The 15974-nt window shown below is 41.2% G+C and overlaps 1 protein-coding gene across 1 annotated transcript in view; it reads right to left on the reverse strand.

The window, feature by feature from the left end:
- dgkg (diacylglycerol kinase, gamma) overlaps window positions 1-15974 on the reverse strand; it is a 107938-nt gene that overhangs the window by 61999 nt on the left and 29965 nt on the right. Inside the window, exons 4-13 of the mRNA XM_088012334.1 lie at window positions 14678-14828; window positions 9348-9593; window positions 8590-8742; window positions 7260-7309; window positions 6873-6947; window positions 5836-5955; window positions 5429-5546; window positions 4933-5021; window positions 2742-2858; window positions 711-809 (exon numbers count right to left, since the gene is read on the reverse strand). Of these exons, the coding sequence (XP_087868460.1) occupies window positions 711-809; window positions 2742-2858; window positions 4933-5021; window positions 5429-5546; window positions 5836-5955; window positions 6873-6947; window positions 7260-7309; window positions 8590-8742; window positions 9348-9593; window positions 14678-14828 (1218 nt within the window). The remainder of the gene's footprint in view (window positions 1-710; window positions 810-2741; window positions 2859-4932; window positions 5022-5428; window positions 5547-5835; window positions 5956-6872; window positions 6948-7259; window positions 7310-8589; window positions 8743-9347; window positions 9594-14677; window positions 14829-15974) is intronic.

The following is a 15974-nucleotide window of genomic DNA, read 5'->3' on the forward strand; positions in this document are numbered from 1 at the left end:
GTTATACTGGGAAGAAAGTCCTGTAGGAGATAGTGACGGGAGCTGGAAAGGAGCTTGGAGTGTCTCCTCACACTCTCCTGATTTCTCTACACTGAAAACAGGAGGTCCAAACTTAAAAAATTAAGTCAATTTGTAACAAGTAATCAAACCAAGTTCATCCAAGTAAATATGAGTTCATTAAGTTGTCATGTTAAACAAATGTAAATAAATTTAATCTGACTAACTTGATTACATGTAACAAATTGACCCACATGTTTTTAAAAGTTGGAGCTCAGATCTCTTTCTTCAGTGTATCATCTGAGTTTTGAACTCTTATTAGTATTTTCTATTTGTCAAATATTTGTTCTCTGTTTTTGGTAAACAACATGACCTGAATTGTGAATTAGTCACCACAGACCAAAATTGCAAATTTAGTTTTACAGCGCCCCCGCTGGAGAGAATATGAAACAGTCACATTATTCTAGGCTGTTCGTACGTTTTTTTTGTTGTTGTTGTTGTTTTGTTTTTTGTTTTATTATTATTTTATTTATTTATTTATTTTAGACTTCTGGACTTGAGTTCAGATATTTATTTATTTATTTACTTTTCATGAGGAAACCAGAATCTGCCCCTGATAAACACATGCTCATATTTTACCGTGTTTGGCTCTGCAGCAACAACTAAAGTTTTTCTATCCCTCCTTTCATGATGTACGGCGGAACGGTTCTCACCAGCACCGCCGGACAGATGTATGATGGCAGCAGGATGTGGTCCTTCAGGGTCCCTCCGTCACACTCAGCCTTCATAGAAGACGCACACTTGTTATGGTACTGCAGTGGACAAGAGAAGGAGAACCATAAGGACTGTAGGCGTCTTCCATCTGACACTCTGCGTTAAGTCATTCAGTCATACAGTGACAGCATGGCTGCTCGGTTTATCGGCCATGGAGGGTCGACGGAAACGCTCTGCGCACCACGCTGAAGCAGGAGCAGGTGTCGGGATCGCTTGGTCGAAACTTTTACATCACATCACAGACAACAGTGTCACCTAGTGGAACCAGAACGCAATGACGCATATGAAACGTGAAGGTAGAGTTAACTACGTGTGTGTGAGGGGAGGAGGTGTTTTTTTTTTGTTTTTTTTACATATGTTTGTTTTAGACATAGCTAAATAAAGTCAATTTATAAATGACGATGAGCTCAATGACTCTGCTACCCTGTCTCTATTTCTGAAAATAGCTCATAAACTGAGCTCCTCAGAATTTACTGCCACTGTTACATCATCCAGCTGTACATCATGGTGGAGCCGCGGTCCTGCGCTGCGGCTCAGTGGACTCTCCTCTCGGCACTAAATTCTCTCCAGCAGTTTTTCAGTTTAATTAATGTACAAATGAGCTAAGAATACTCTGCCAGTACTAGTTAAGCAGACTCCTCGTTATCTTCATTTGAATTATTAGGCAATATTGGTACCAAAAACCACCACTAAAGAACATTAGTGAAGTTTTCCTCATGAAACCAACAAGTTTAAATTTGAATTTGAACCACGGCTAAGTGAATGGCAGGGGTAGCGCTGTTTGCAGTTTGCTACAAACCATACAGGGCACACAGAAGAAGAAAGACCAAAAATCTGCAAAATCTATGGAGACCCAGGTATCTCCTAAGTCTGACCATAAGGACTTCTCTCCGTTTTTATTATTATTATCATGTTAAATACAGAAACAAATTCTAGATTAAAATGTCATGGTTTGCGTTTTTTTTTTTCCTCGTAGAATTTTTTTTTTAACTGAAGGGGTGTATAAGAAACATGTGATGTGCAAAATTTTATCAATTATATTTAGTATTTTTGACTAAAAATGTATTTCCTTCCTTATTGACAATAAACAATATGTATGTATGTATTTATTTATTTTTTCCCTGACATAAACTGAAAATGACCAATACCTGTTGTACTGCTTTCTTAAGAAATACTCTGTATACAGAGTATGTGTCATTGCATCCTGGTTCCACTATACAGAAATACTCTGTATACAGAGTTTTACTTAAGAAGTACTCTGTATTTCTTAGGGAAGAAATACAGATGGTGGTAGTTGGTGTAATGATACTTGCTATAAGAGCCATGAGATCAAGGCATATTCATATGTTATAATGACCTAGTCAAAGTTTAGACTGTCCTGTGTGTGCCTCTGGGTCTTCTCTTGTTGTCGTTATATCAGTCTGTAGACTGTTTGGTCTGCTCTGGATTCCCAGAACCAAACATGGAGAAACATCGTTCAGTTTTTATGCTCTGACACAAACTTCCAGAAAATTGCAAAACTGCTGAAACAAGGGAGTTTTTCTAATTAAAGACAAAACCCCATTTGTTTAGAGCCATCTTTGATTGATGAATAACAACATGATAAAATATCCCCTGTGTTTCAATCCTTACGATTCCACTGCAATGTAATCATTTTTACTCATTTGTTATTTTATTTTCTTTGTAATCATGTGAGGCAGTTTGTTTGGGGTGGTAGCACGATAAAGTATGATATTGTTAAAGGTGGATAACTCATTTTCCGTACTCTAAATAAGCAGTTTTGCTTTTGGTATTACACACATACCTTTAATGTTAACGATACTCCAAAAGTTCCACTAATTTCTGTTACATTGCATCTGTAGTTGCTTCTATCTGCCTCTGGGGGGCAGTGGTCATGGTCCTGTTTATCTATTTACGCCTGTGTTAGAGTAGAACGTGGCGGTTGAAGTGCGGCATGGTGGGCGACTCACCGTGGCCTGACACCAGACACAGTGCAGGCCCGTCAGGGTCTGGTAGCCCTTGATGTTCCTGAAACAGCGCTCGCACTTCGACGGAGAGTTCCCCTCTATCCAAACATGCTGCATGACCTGGAGGAGAGCAGAGGCAGTCACATGACGACTCGTTGAAAGCTATTTTAGAGCAAATTTTATGATTTCAGGACTCACTGCATTTTTGGAACCATGTGGAAGCTGTTTATGTATGGAAGCTGAGTTGATATTATACAGTTTCAATAAATCCAAACTTGGCAAAGTACTGCTATAATTACCCATCTGATGATGAAGACATTTTCTCTCTAGTTCTCGTTGAAGGCAGACGCTTTTTCCTCTGCTCCTCTCCCTTCCCATTCTCTCCCTGCTTGCTCTGTTTTTTGTTGCTTTTTTTGGAGCCTTTCTTTGCACATCCTCTGAATCTACAAATTCTGGATCTGGCCAACCGGTCTGTTAATGCAATTGATTAAATTTTCTCAACGAGAAGACTGGGCACAGGAGAGCCCTCTTGTCCCGCGGGGGGACATACACGGTGGGATTCACCCTGGATTTATTCATGATAACAGGATTTCTGCTGTTTGGAGCTTGTGGATACCTGGCTTATCGACAAATTTGTTACGGATTTGGCCGAACTAGTGAACACTCAGGGACAGAGATGCAGGTTGAATGCGAGTCTTGCTGAGACTGCAGCTCAGCTGAGGACTCTAAAACTCACCAACGGGATGGAATCGATCTTGGAGAAGTTGCTAGTTTCGGTTTAGTGGAACGGCCAAACTAATTTGGATTATTGGGATGAACTATAAGAGACATGCCGGTTAAAGACTCTAGGCCAGACAGAAATTTTAAGTCTACCCGATCTAATAAGAATTTGTTATTCTGAATCTGGTTCCCCATTGCCTTGGCATCTACCTCAAATATCCTGGAGTTTATGTAGACAAACTGCTCCTTCCCATCTCCTCACCCCTCCCAAAGTCACCCGTGGAATCTTATGGCTGAACTCTTAAGGACTCGCTCTTGATATTTCCACCTTTATCAGAGACTTGTTTGGGAGAACAAGCTGTGAGAGACATGGGCTAATCTGCAAACACGTCATAGTTACAGACAAACAAACACTCCCTGACCTCAACGTCTTTGCCAGCATGTTTTTGTCTTGCTATATGTGCCATATCCTACCCAATGTTTTCTGTTCATCCTACTTATCAGTTACTTTTTAGATTATTACTTGTTAGAAACTGTGGTGTACTCACTTTTAACCCATAAAAAGAATTAGAACAAACTTGGAATCCAGAGACTCTAGTTTATTAGTCACTCAGTAGCTTATTTTTTGGAAACTGTAGAGTACTCACTATTTAGACCAATATTATACTTCTTAGATTGATATTTAGATTATTATGCAGAGACTCCTGTTACTGCAATCCAGAAAAGGAATTAGAACAAACTTAGAATCCAGAAAAACTTCTTCCACAACAGGAACATTTAGTTTTCATTATTACTTAGAAACTGTGGAGTACTCATTACTTTTACAAATTATTAAGAGCAGACTTAGAAAGTCCAGAGAATACTGGATTAAAAATTAAAATTTTAATGCACGTTTAACACTGGAAATGGAGACGTTTTAAAATATCCAAAATAAACAACAGAAAAAAACTAATGAATTACGAACCCTTCAAAAAAAAAGGGACAAGTTGAGACCAAAACACCAGACTGAAGACTTTTATCATCCAGTTTTTGGTAGAAAGAGAAAAACGGTACATCATGCCAATGAAAATGATTGAACTCGTTTTAATTTATCTTGCGATCAATTGATTTACTGTTTATTGTGATAGGCCTATACACCACTTGAAGGGGCAGTGTTCGGTGGCAATGCCCACTTACATTAGCCTGGCGAAAACATTCAATATTTGGAAGTGTGGCCAACACATAATCCAAGTCAATGGGAGAAATCCCAGATGGAGGACTGAAAGGAGATAAGAATCGAGTGGAATTGCATAGGAAGGCAGTGGCCAGGCCACACTGGTATAGATTCAGCTACTGGCTATGCTATCAACCACAACTGACAGCAACGCTGTTGAACTTAATGTCCCAGAAACAACATGATTCAGAAACGTCTGCGACCCAGGACCTTGAGAAAGAGGTCAGAGTTGAACCATCAGAACATTGTGTTTGCACTTACACTGGTGTGCTTGCGGGACTTGGCGTAGGTGCTGATGCAGGCGGCGATGTTTTTGGACACGCAGCGTTCGTGTACGGTGTACTTGCATGCTGCAGGACGACAGGAAGCCGCTGCATTAACCAGGGATCGCTCTTCACAAACACAGATCCAACATGGCTGGGAGGTAATTTCGTTTACAGCTGACCACATTAGCAATCAGTTCAGACAGTAAGTGAGTGCATGCATTCATAGGCCCTAGGGGCACTGCCTGGGAAACTCAATAATGAAAATACACATAATCACATTGCTGATCCTTCTCTAATGACGGTTGCAAGGACGCATAATTGAAAGCAACAGTGAGTCAAAAGCATTTAGGCACAAAGCATAAAATACTTCGAATTACGCTGGCTAGAGGAAGTGAAGGAGATAAAGATGGAGGAGGAGATAAAGAGAGGAAGAAGATAAGAGGCAGCGGGAGACGCAGACAGACAGTGACGGGGAGAGAGAGGAGGCTCACTGGAGCAGCAGAGGCCCTGCTTGCGGACGCCCAGCAGCATGGCGTGGCAGTAGTTACAGAAGGCTGGTTTGTTGAAGTGCTTCAGACGCCAAACATGCTGCCCGTCCTCCTGCACGTTCTGCCATATCACAGCAGAACACAGAATCATTTCAGCTCCTTCTCCAGACATTCAACACCATCATGTAACATCTGGTCGAGATGAACAGAGACTCTAAAGCCAACAGGACGCAAGTCATCACTTCAACATTTTCTTCTCATTTAGCAGAGCGCAAATCTGGGAGAATCGACGCTGACAAAACTGTTGACTCGTTTTAGAAGTTTTACATCCCAGACGGCAAAAGGCTGACAATGGTTGATAAATCTGTAGTAAATGTTGTATTGTTTTATGTCTTTTTTATTGAACGTACCGCGTCCATGCCCAGCAGGACAAGTAAAGGGATGGTGGTGAGGCCTCCTCTAATCCACTCCTCCAGTGTGACCGTGCCGTCCCGGTTAAGGTCGATCTCCTTCATCATCTCCTTTAGGATCTGAAACAAGCATGGATGGATGGATGGATGTTATAATGCTAGGATAATGACCATTTTAACAACTATGCAAAAGAAAAAAAAAAAAAATATATATATATATATATATATATATATATATATATATATATATATATATATATATATATATATATATATATACACTGCTCAAAAAAATAAAGGGAACATTTCACTTTAATTTTGTGTATGGCTCCAAATCCAGGCCTCCATTGGTTAATAAATTTGATTTCCATTGATGATTTTTGTGTGATTTTGTTGTCAGCACATTCAACTTTGTACAGAACAAAGTATTCAATGAGAATATTTCATTCATTCAGATCTAGGATGTGTTATTTGAGTGTTCCCTTTATTTTTTTTGAGCAGTGTATATATATGTATGTATATATATATATATATATATATATATATATATATATATATATATATATATATATATATATATATATATATATATATATATATATATATATATATATATATATATTGTTTATGAAAGTTACATACAGTGACTTTAAGGTAATTCTTTTTCAAAGTGATTCTAAAAGTGCAGAGCAGAGTGCAGGCTAGATAACATAGATCTAAATTCAGCAACAATAGTGATGAATATCTGAAACAACTTCCTGTCAACACTCTAGACATCGTTGGACTTGCAATAATGTTTCAGAAGCAGGAATGTAATACTTGCTGCTTTTTAGTTTTAAAATAAATTAGATTGTGTTATACGTGTCACTATTAAATGCTCGCATCAATATCATATTAGTGCAAGAAATCATGATATTTTACAATCATAAGGCTCATGTGGGCCTATACCTTCTTGTAATGCGTCAGCTGATGCTTCTGCTGGTAATCAGAAACAAACAGAGCCTGGTTCTGCCTCAGTGAAGTGTGTGTTTACTGACCGGCCGCAGCTCTGTTGAGTCCCACTCCAGATACTCGGCCACGTGGACCATCTGATTGATGATGTGATCCAGCTCCTGGACAAACAGAAACACGTGAAAACCTGCACCTTCACCTTCGTCTCCATGTTTCAGTGCGTACGCTGCCACTGCTGGGATCGTTTTATAGCAGCGTGTAACATTTTCCTCCGTCTATGTGATCGCTTCAGCAAGCGGCTCGCATTAAACCAGCCAGGTCCATTAAGAAAGATCTTATGTAAACATTCAGAGTTCACATGGTGTTCAGGTTTCTATTCCTAGAGCTGCAAGGTGCTCGGGGCAGACACACACACACACACACACGCACACATCAGACACAGAGCAGAAAGACGGTGAAGATTATCCACTCACTGAGCTGTCCAGGAGCCCGTTGCCGTCTGTGTCGTACAGTCGGAACATGACTGGGGGAAAACGAGAACAGAGACCCCGTTAGAAACCAGAGCTTTCTCCTTTGGACTCTGAAGATGTGGAGAGCGCCGCTTCTCCAGCAGGTCCAAGGGACCAGCGCGCAGAGATCAGCCCCATCACACGGCCTCAGACAAAAGTCGGGACCTGCTGGAGAAGCGGCTTCAGCACGTCAGCGACCGGCCCCATGAGGAAGGCGTTAGCCGAGGCTCCGGGGAGGAAGGAACTGAGCTTCAGACGTCTAATTATACTGAAAAATCAATTATTACTGCCTGTAAAAATTTAAAAGATTACCTTTTTTTGTTGCTTGAATGTAAATCTAACATCTACCTGTCTGTCCGTCTGTCTGTCTGTCCGATTTCTGTTGGTTTGACTGCACTGTTTTCAAACAAATCCAACTTTATTTTTGTGGAGAGAAACTTTTCCAACAGAATCTTTTTTCTCCTACCTTAGTATTATATGACTGACAAAACTTCTAATCATAATCGCATTAACAAAAAGCCTAAATCCTGTTGAAAATACAAACAGATACAATCAAACACACTTGAAGACAAATCCGCTCTTGTTGTCTGCGCTCTCAACTCGCTAAAGCGCTCCACATCCCCAGAACCAGAACCAGAACCAGACATGGAGAAGCAGCATTCAGCTTCTATGTGCCACAGATCTGGAACAAACTTACAGAAAACTGCAAAACAGCTGAAACACTGAGTTCCTTTAAACGCAGACTAAAACCCAGCTTGTTTAGAGCTGCTTTTGAACCGTAATAAATTAAACATTGACCAACATATTTGATGTGTATTGTTGATTTTGATGATGTCACTCATCAAAATAACATTTGTTGCTGGTTTTCCCAATTGTTGACTGTATGGTGTTTTTATGACTTTGTATTTTTGTGTTTTAGGCTGTTAAAAACTTTGAACTGCCTTGTTGCTGAACAGTACTTTACAAATAAACATGATTGAACGTGACTGATTGTACGTTTAATATATCCTCTATTAAATAATCATCTGTCCACTTTATTTGGCTTTGACAGAAATACTAAAATATTACAATTCACATGATTTAGGTCTATAAGTTATATATAAAAGATAATGTTCGCAAAACATTTTTTCCAAAAAGGAAAATCATTGGGCCCTCTCCAGAACTGGGACCCTGGGCTACTCTTTAAGATGTGAGCTTCATCTCTTCATCAGGAGCTCCTGCCCACTGAGCTGTGGTCAGTGATGAGCTGGAATTTTGTGGGCGTGTTTTAGATAGCAAGAGAACTGCCACTTACACTCCAGCTTGTCCTCCGGCGTCCCCCTTTCCAGCAGCGAAAGGTAGCAGACGATGTCCTTGAGAAAGACTACCTGAGGGGACGTCTGCGTGGAGCCTTCCTGAGACAGCGGGCTTTTCAGCAGGGAAACTTGCTTCTCAGAGTTGCTCTTCTCTGTTGGCGCAAAACACAAACCTTCAAAGCCACGCGAGGCATCCGTCGCTGTCTGCGCTACTACGCGGGCCCTCTGCTTCGATTAATGAGGCGCGCAGAGCGAGAGTAGCAGTAAATCACACATTCAGGCATTAGTGTGACAGCTTTAGAGAGGTGGGAGCTCTGCATAGCGTAAAGACGAAACAGAGCTGTGGAGAGTGGGCTGACAAGACACTTTTCAGAGGACCGGAAGGGGCAGAAAAGGCCACACAGCAATACGACTGGCTGCTACTGAATGCAACAGGTCAAGTTAGTCAGCTGCCATTTTATGATGCTAAGAAGTGACGTGTCGCTTATGAAATTGTCCTCGCAAAGAGTTTTGTCGTCATTTAAGCTTTATGTCAATGCAAAGCTGCGGATGCAGTGACGGACGGCATCCCACCATCTCACCCTCTCAGAACTTTTGGCAAAAGATGACATAGGCCATTATGTTAAGAAGGTGACAATATTAAACACTGTAAATTAAGAATAGAGTGTCTCTCAGGTTCCTGTGGATTAAAGCAGTGTAGCTAACTGTTTTATGCTACATTTTCAGACTAAAGGAAACACCTTGTAGTCATGCTCACCTGACTGAAGTTTTGGGGTTCCAGCACTTTTGGAGGAACCAGCGCTGGGGGTCAGGGCGTTGCTGGTGGAGGCTGAAGGTTTGACCTGAGCGCCTGGTGATCGATAGGGCCCCCCTGGTGCGTTGGCCGCTGTACCTGAGCGCTGTGAGGAGGACGTAGAGGCTCCGGAGCCCGCTGCACTCCTTGTAGTGGAGTTCTCCGAAGTGTGTAGGCCCATCGCAGTCAGGATGCTCTTCCCGTTCATCCCTGATTGGGTCAGTCATAAGATTAAATATAAAAGAGGTCAGGTTTCAGGTTAGTTCTGAGGAGTAAAAACTAACATTGAACTTCACAACGGCAGCTAGGAAAATAAAATGAAAGAAGCAAGAGCTGGGAGGGGGAGGGACTTGATGAATAGCAGGTAAAATACTGGATCATGACCAGAGGGCCTACACAGCATCACTGATACACTGCCACCCACTGATCCACAGGCAGAACGTAGTGCCTTGCAAAAGTATTCATGGTCCGTTCTCCATTCCCTCACATCGCTGCGGCAAATTTCTTTGGCTATGATGATGCACCACTTTTCCTTCCTCTGCTTTCGCCTACTACTCTCAAATTCTGCATAATCTGCCATTAGACTTCTTAAGGTTGTTTTTTCCTCTTTAACATTTCACATATCCTGTGATCCCTTCCTCAGGTGGGACCCATCAGTGGAGATATTGCTCCCAAAATATTCATGGTCTCTTTCTATAGATTTTACTGCTGTTTCAGACAACATGCATCATTGTTTCTGTCCAAGATAAAACTACTTTAGGAACATTTATGTCATTAACTCTTTACTTTTTCTTTAAAATAGAAAGTGCACCTGGGTTCCTGCATTAGTGTTTATTTGTGTGTGTGTGCATGTGTGTGTGTGTGTGTGTGTCTCTGCTCTCTCTTTTTAAAGCACAGTCTAACACTATGCAACCAGCTATCTGTCACAGGTGAATGGTGCAAACTAAGTGACTAATGCAATCTGCTGGGTTCCTTCAAATCTTCAAATCTGACGAACAAACTGTTGTTTCATAACTAGGATCAAAGTGGAATAAATGTGCTGAATGTTCACCGAATGGATTTCATGTATGTAAATTTGATTTTGGTTTTCTTTATAAAATGCTTTGAAACATATTTTGTCTAATAGATGGTATATAAACATATAGAATTGAATTAAATACACGTGATAGACCAATATAAAGAGCATAATTGTGAAATGGAAGGGAAATCTTAAATATTTTGTTAAACTTTCAACAAATAAAAATTTTAATCATGACGTACATATGCTTTAAGACCAATTTAATCCGAGTGTATCCGATGCATTTAGAAATCTTCAAAAGTCACGTGAAGGCCTCAGAGGCTGTTTGTTACAGAACATCGGAGAGCAAGCAGCATCTGTAGGAGAAGCAGCCAAGAGAACCTGTCGACATGACAACTACCAGTCCTGTACTTCACAATATCTGGGCTTTCTGGCAGAAAGAATGATTTAGGACGTCCGGGCTTTGATATTCGGTGTAGACTATTCGCTGTTCAAATGAAAAACAATACATTTATTTATTTATTTATTTATTGATTGATTTATTTTGCAGATGATGGCATCAACTCTTTGACCTTCATGAAAACCAAAACCCTTACGACTACGCTGAACACACTCTGTGAATCTGTGGCAAAAAGTTTTCTGTTCACAGACGCTCACCAGGCAATCTATCCAAGTTTCTGCTATTCTGAAAAGAAGACCAGTGTCCAAATGAGCACGGCTGATAGTCAAACCCCAAAACGAAGCTCTACATATGACCGACTCAGTGGGACTGAATCTGAAAACATGCGTCACGCTTTATGTGTAAAACATTTTGAAAACCAGTTAACACGTTTCTTCCATTTCACAATCGTGCACTGCTTTGTGTTGGTTTATCATGGAAAAATGTAACGAAACGGTGTGAGGCTGTAACCCTACAACATGACAAACAGTTCACTGGCTAGAAATACATTTGCAAGGCACTGTACCAAGAGCTCACAAAAACACAAGAACACACAACCACCAAGGGAGCCAGCGGGACTCTTATCCTGTTAAGCCGGCGTCACCGTGGCGACACAAGCCAGTGGCCCGTTGTGGTACCTGTAATGGGGGCACAGGCCACTTCAGTCTGAATAGAGATGCCTGCATCAATGGAACGGGCGTCTGTGGTCAGTCATTGGTTCAAGGAAAGAAAAAAAACAGCAGCAGATGTGACGAACAGCCAGGAAAGAGTGCAGGGGTTTCTAAAAGGCTGGGCTGAGCTCACCAAAATAAAAGCCCCATTTTGTACTGCTTTTTTTTTTTTTCTTTTTTTTTCTTTTTTTTAAGGGCTGCTCAGCTGCCTCAAAGATGGGTATTAAAAAGAACGTCATTATATGTTTTTTTTTTTTTTTATGATCCTTTTAGATTCATTTTACTTGTAGCAGACAATGAGACGCTCTTGCTCAGGAGTTCAACAAAACAAAGGCAAAATATAATCAGGAAAAACAGCAATATAGAAAAATGTTTTGATATTAGGCAAAATAAAATAAACAAAGCAATGCGAAAACATGTCCATCATTTTTTTGTGTGTGTGATCTAGAACCAATTGTATATAAGAAGGAAAATATACTTCTAGAAGACGTCCAGCAGGTGTCAGCATTGACTCTGAGGTGTTTTTCTCTGAGAGCCTGAACTCATACTGAAGCAGCAGAAACCTGCTCAAGTCAGTTTCAAAATTCCTTTCATGAGCCTAACATCAGCGTGAACGGTCAGTCAGATCTGATGCCGTGTTCACGTCACTTCCTCTGAAGGGACGGGGATCCTTCTGCTCCTACAGCAGCTCGGAGCTGGAGGGGGATTTAGAGCTGTTGTTGTTTCTAAAACTGACATATTGTCACTTTCCTAAATCAATGGCCTAAAAATATATATATATTTTTGACAACAGTGAGTTCTTTTGTGCCTAAGACAGCTTTAGAAAAATAAATAAGCGGTGATTCCTCCTCTTCCCCCCAAAAATCATTTTTAGCCAAAAAAACCCCCAAAAACTTATTTTAGTGATAATATATATACTTTGAGCTCCATATTTCTTTGTTTTGATCTGAACAAATACTTTAATCAACAAAACATTTGCTCAGTCCTTTCCTAACATGGTGTATGTGGATATTTTTAGTTCCAAATCACAACGTGGCTCCAAAGGAAAGCTTCACGTAAAGGCAGAGATTAGAATGGTCTGCTGCTGCAGGATGTGCAGAACACTTACTGAACAAAAAAAAAAAAGAAGAAAATAAATGGCTTCCCTGCAATTTGACCCTCCTGGGAAAACATGAAAGTATTCAAGCCAAATTTGGATCTTCAGATTTTGTGTGCTGGAAACTTCACACACGACCATAACTACCACCCTAACTACCACCCTAACTACCACCCTAACACGGGCACGACGAGAGCCACGTTTCTCACTTTTCTAAACATTTTTCTGAACAGAACTAGTTTCTAATTCAGCAGTCCATCTGTGTCCTCAGCCGCTCTGCAGGGAGCAGCAGACTGGAGCCCGGGCCCACGCAGCACCCATGTGGAAACGCAGAGCCAGACGGTTCACACAGAGCGCTGAGATGTCTGTCCTCATATGTGCTTCTGCCCCGGTCACTGCGGAGCCCGTGACTAATCCGTTTTTGGTGATAAAAACCCACAGACACAGGTCACTCCTCATCCTTAGTGCCTTGCAAAAGTATCTGAGCTTTTACACATTTTGTCTTGTTGCAACCACAAACGTCACGTGTGTTTTAGTGGAAATGGCAGGAACATAACACATCAGCTGCATTTCTATTGGCCACACAATTGTGCAAATTGGAATTATGAAACTACATCCAGGTGATCAACAACCAGACGTTGAAAGATGATAGTACAAATGGGAACTATCAAGATGTGGCCACTCAGCTAAACTAATCAGAGAGCCCTATGTGGTAAATGCTGTGGTTGGGAGGAATTAATATCAGACATGAGGCAGAAAATCATGGACTCCACTGTGAAAGAGGTGGTGGAAGCATCATGCTGTGAGGACAAATATGTTAAAGGATGCAGAAAATATCCCTTTTCCCTCCACTTCCTTTCCATTTGTAAACATTTTTGAAAACCACGTTTCATGTTCCTTCCACTTCCCCAATATGCACTACTTTGTCAATCACATTAAATCCTAACAAAGCATATTGATCTTTGTTGTAATGTGACAAGACATGACAAAGTCTAAGAGGATTAAATATAAGATAGCACATATACATTTTTTTTGGGAAGCTACGAGGCGACGTAAGCCCAGTGAAAGTAAGAGACTCATTTCCAAATGAGGCTGACATGTAGATTCAGCATCGAAATCGACACTGCAGCCAGCGGTTATGACGACAAAAATAACATCTAAAGACACGCTGTGTGGTCTCATGCCTGGGGAAGCAGCAGAAGAAGAGCTTTTGAGGATAAATTGAACTCATCAGGTTTGGAGGAATCTCCCTCTCGCTGGCAGCCCCGACTCTGAGTCAACATGCTGAGCTGGACATTTATTAGGACTTCAGTTGGCTCTGTTCCCAAACAGGAGGGAATAATTCTGCTTTCTCAGCACCAATAACTCCAGAGATGATCTTACTGGAAACAAAGTCTCGATGCTTTACCTCAGACATACAACTAGTTACCAATATGGAGAGAGAGGGTGAAACCTTAAGCCAAGCACTGCAAACCCTTTCTGTTCAATAAATCATTTGGGAGCAGAAATGATACACATTATTTAGACAATTTTGTTTTTGTCACACTTAGATGCTTCAGAACATCAGACAAGTTTTAAAAGGCAAACACAATGTGCTCAATTGCAAAATGCAGTTCATTTTTAAGCGTTATCCAAAGGACGTCACCCAGGTGTAAAAAAAATATGACTGTGTCCCTTGTATTGATTAACCTCCTGTGATTAATCACGTCTCTTTGGCTCAATTCCTCTACATTCACTTCCCCTGATTACTCCCAGAACTGTAGAATCAAACACCAAATGTTGTTTTTCAGATGAAAAACCAAATCACTGACATCTATCAGTCTGAAAAAGATTACAATGTCATTCAGTGCATATCCCAACAGATATCAAGTGGAGCTTTCAACAGTTTCTCCTTGGCACTCAGACAACAACTCTAATTGTTACACTGCTGGACAGGACAGGGTTCAAAGAAAAAGTCCCGACAGATCTGCTCACGGTTTGCCTAGAAGTGTACACAAACGCAGCATGGAGACAGTACCAAGCTGGTTTCCAGTGGTCGGACTGGAAACCAGTCCGTAAACGTCAGCGTACCCTTTAAGCTGGTTCCCGGCTGAGGGTGGTCCGGAGAGCAGCGCCCCGTCTTGCTCTTGAAGGAGGTGAACAGATGCTGACACAGCTCCTCTGGAATGGTGTTCTCCAGGTAGGTGGCCATGAAGAGCTGGAAGCCCTCGTAGTCAATGGGCTGCAGGGGAACAGAGGAGGAGGAGACGTTAGCTGAATTAACCTGATGGACAAAGCTCACACCAGCAACAGGAGGCAATGATGAGGGAGAGCATGTGGTGGAGATTTCACTTCAAGCTGTCATCCCGTGATTGGTTCAGACACCTCGATGAGGTAAAAGTATGATTTAAGATTATTACTGTGGAAAAAAAATAAAACAATAAATAAATAAATAACACAGACAGTAAAATGTAATTTGAGTTGAGGTGGAGAACAACCTCCTGTCCAGGGGGCAGATGGGCAATAGCACCAAACCCAACGAACGGCCCCATCTACAGAGACAGGCGCTGGTGGGTAAGACAGGGCTATGTCATGTCAGTGGACAGGATGTGCATGCAGTCTGCCCACACAGACAAAACACGACATGCAGAGAGCACAGAGCTTACTTGGTTCAGAACATCTTGCATCTGTTTAGCAGTGGAGAGCAGCAGGAGGGAGGGGAGGGGAGGAGTGAGTAGAACAAGAGAAGGGAGTTAGCTACTTGGTGTGTGTGCGGACAGTTTTAGTGACGATGCATGTGGTGCTGAGCATGCAGGAAAGGCCAATCACACACTGCACTCAGAAAACAGGGCAGCTTCATGCCACTTCCTCTGCATTTAGAACGGCTATGGCTGATTCTGGGTGAAACATTCACTGCAAATGACAGTCGGCTTTTTATGGTTGGAAAAACGTTGTGGCAAAACTTATGTTAGCGTAAGAGGTCTGGGATAATATTTAGTATGAAAGTGGAAGGTTTTTAGATTTCTAAATTGAGCTTTTAGATGTTGCATATCTATCTAAATGTAGATATGTTTAACCAAGATTGATAGATATGAAAAGAGGACATTTGCATCTTGACTTGGACAGCTCATGTAGACTGATGCATTCTTAACCAGCTGATCCTGGCAACCACACTACTGTCTATGAGTTTCCATTTGGTGATGGTGTGTGTGGCGGAGATGGTGTGTATGGTCATGGTGATGCTCTAAACTCAAGGCTACAAAAAAAATGTTAGAGCCACAAAAATCATGACCAGCAAAGCATGAAATGAAATTCCAACTGTTTTCCAGTTGTGATGCTTGTACTTTTAATATCTAAGACAAAAAGATGTTTTTTTTTAATCTTAGCT

The sequence above is a fragment of the Poecilia mexicana genome, unplaced genomic scaffold (genome assembly GCF_051168715.1).
Source record: "Poecilia mexicana isolate PSO_F unplaced genomic scaffold, ASM5116871v1 scaffold_2, whole genome shotgun sequence".
In the NCBI taxonomy this organism is placed as follows: Eukaryota; Metazoa; Chordata; class Actinopteri; order Cyprinodontiformes; family Poeciliidae; genus Poecilia; species Poecilia mexicana.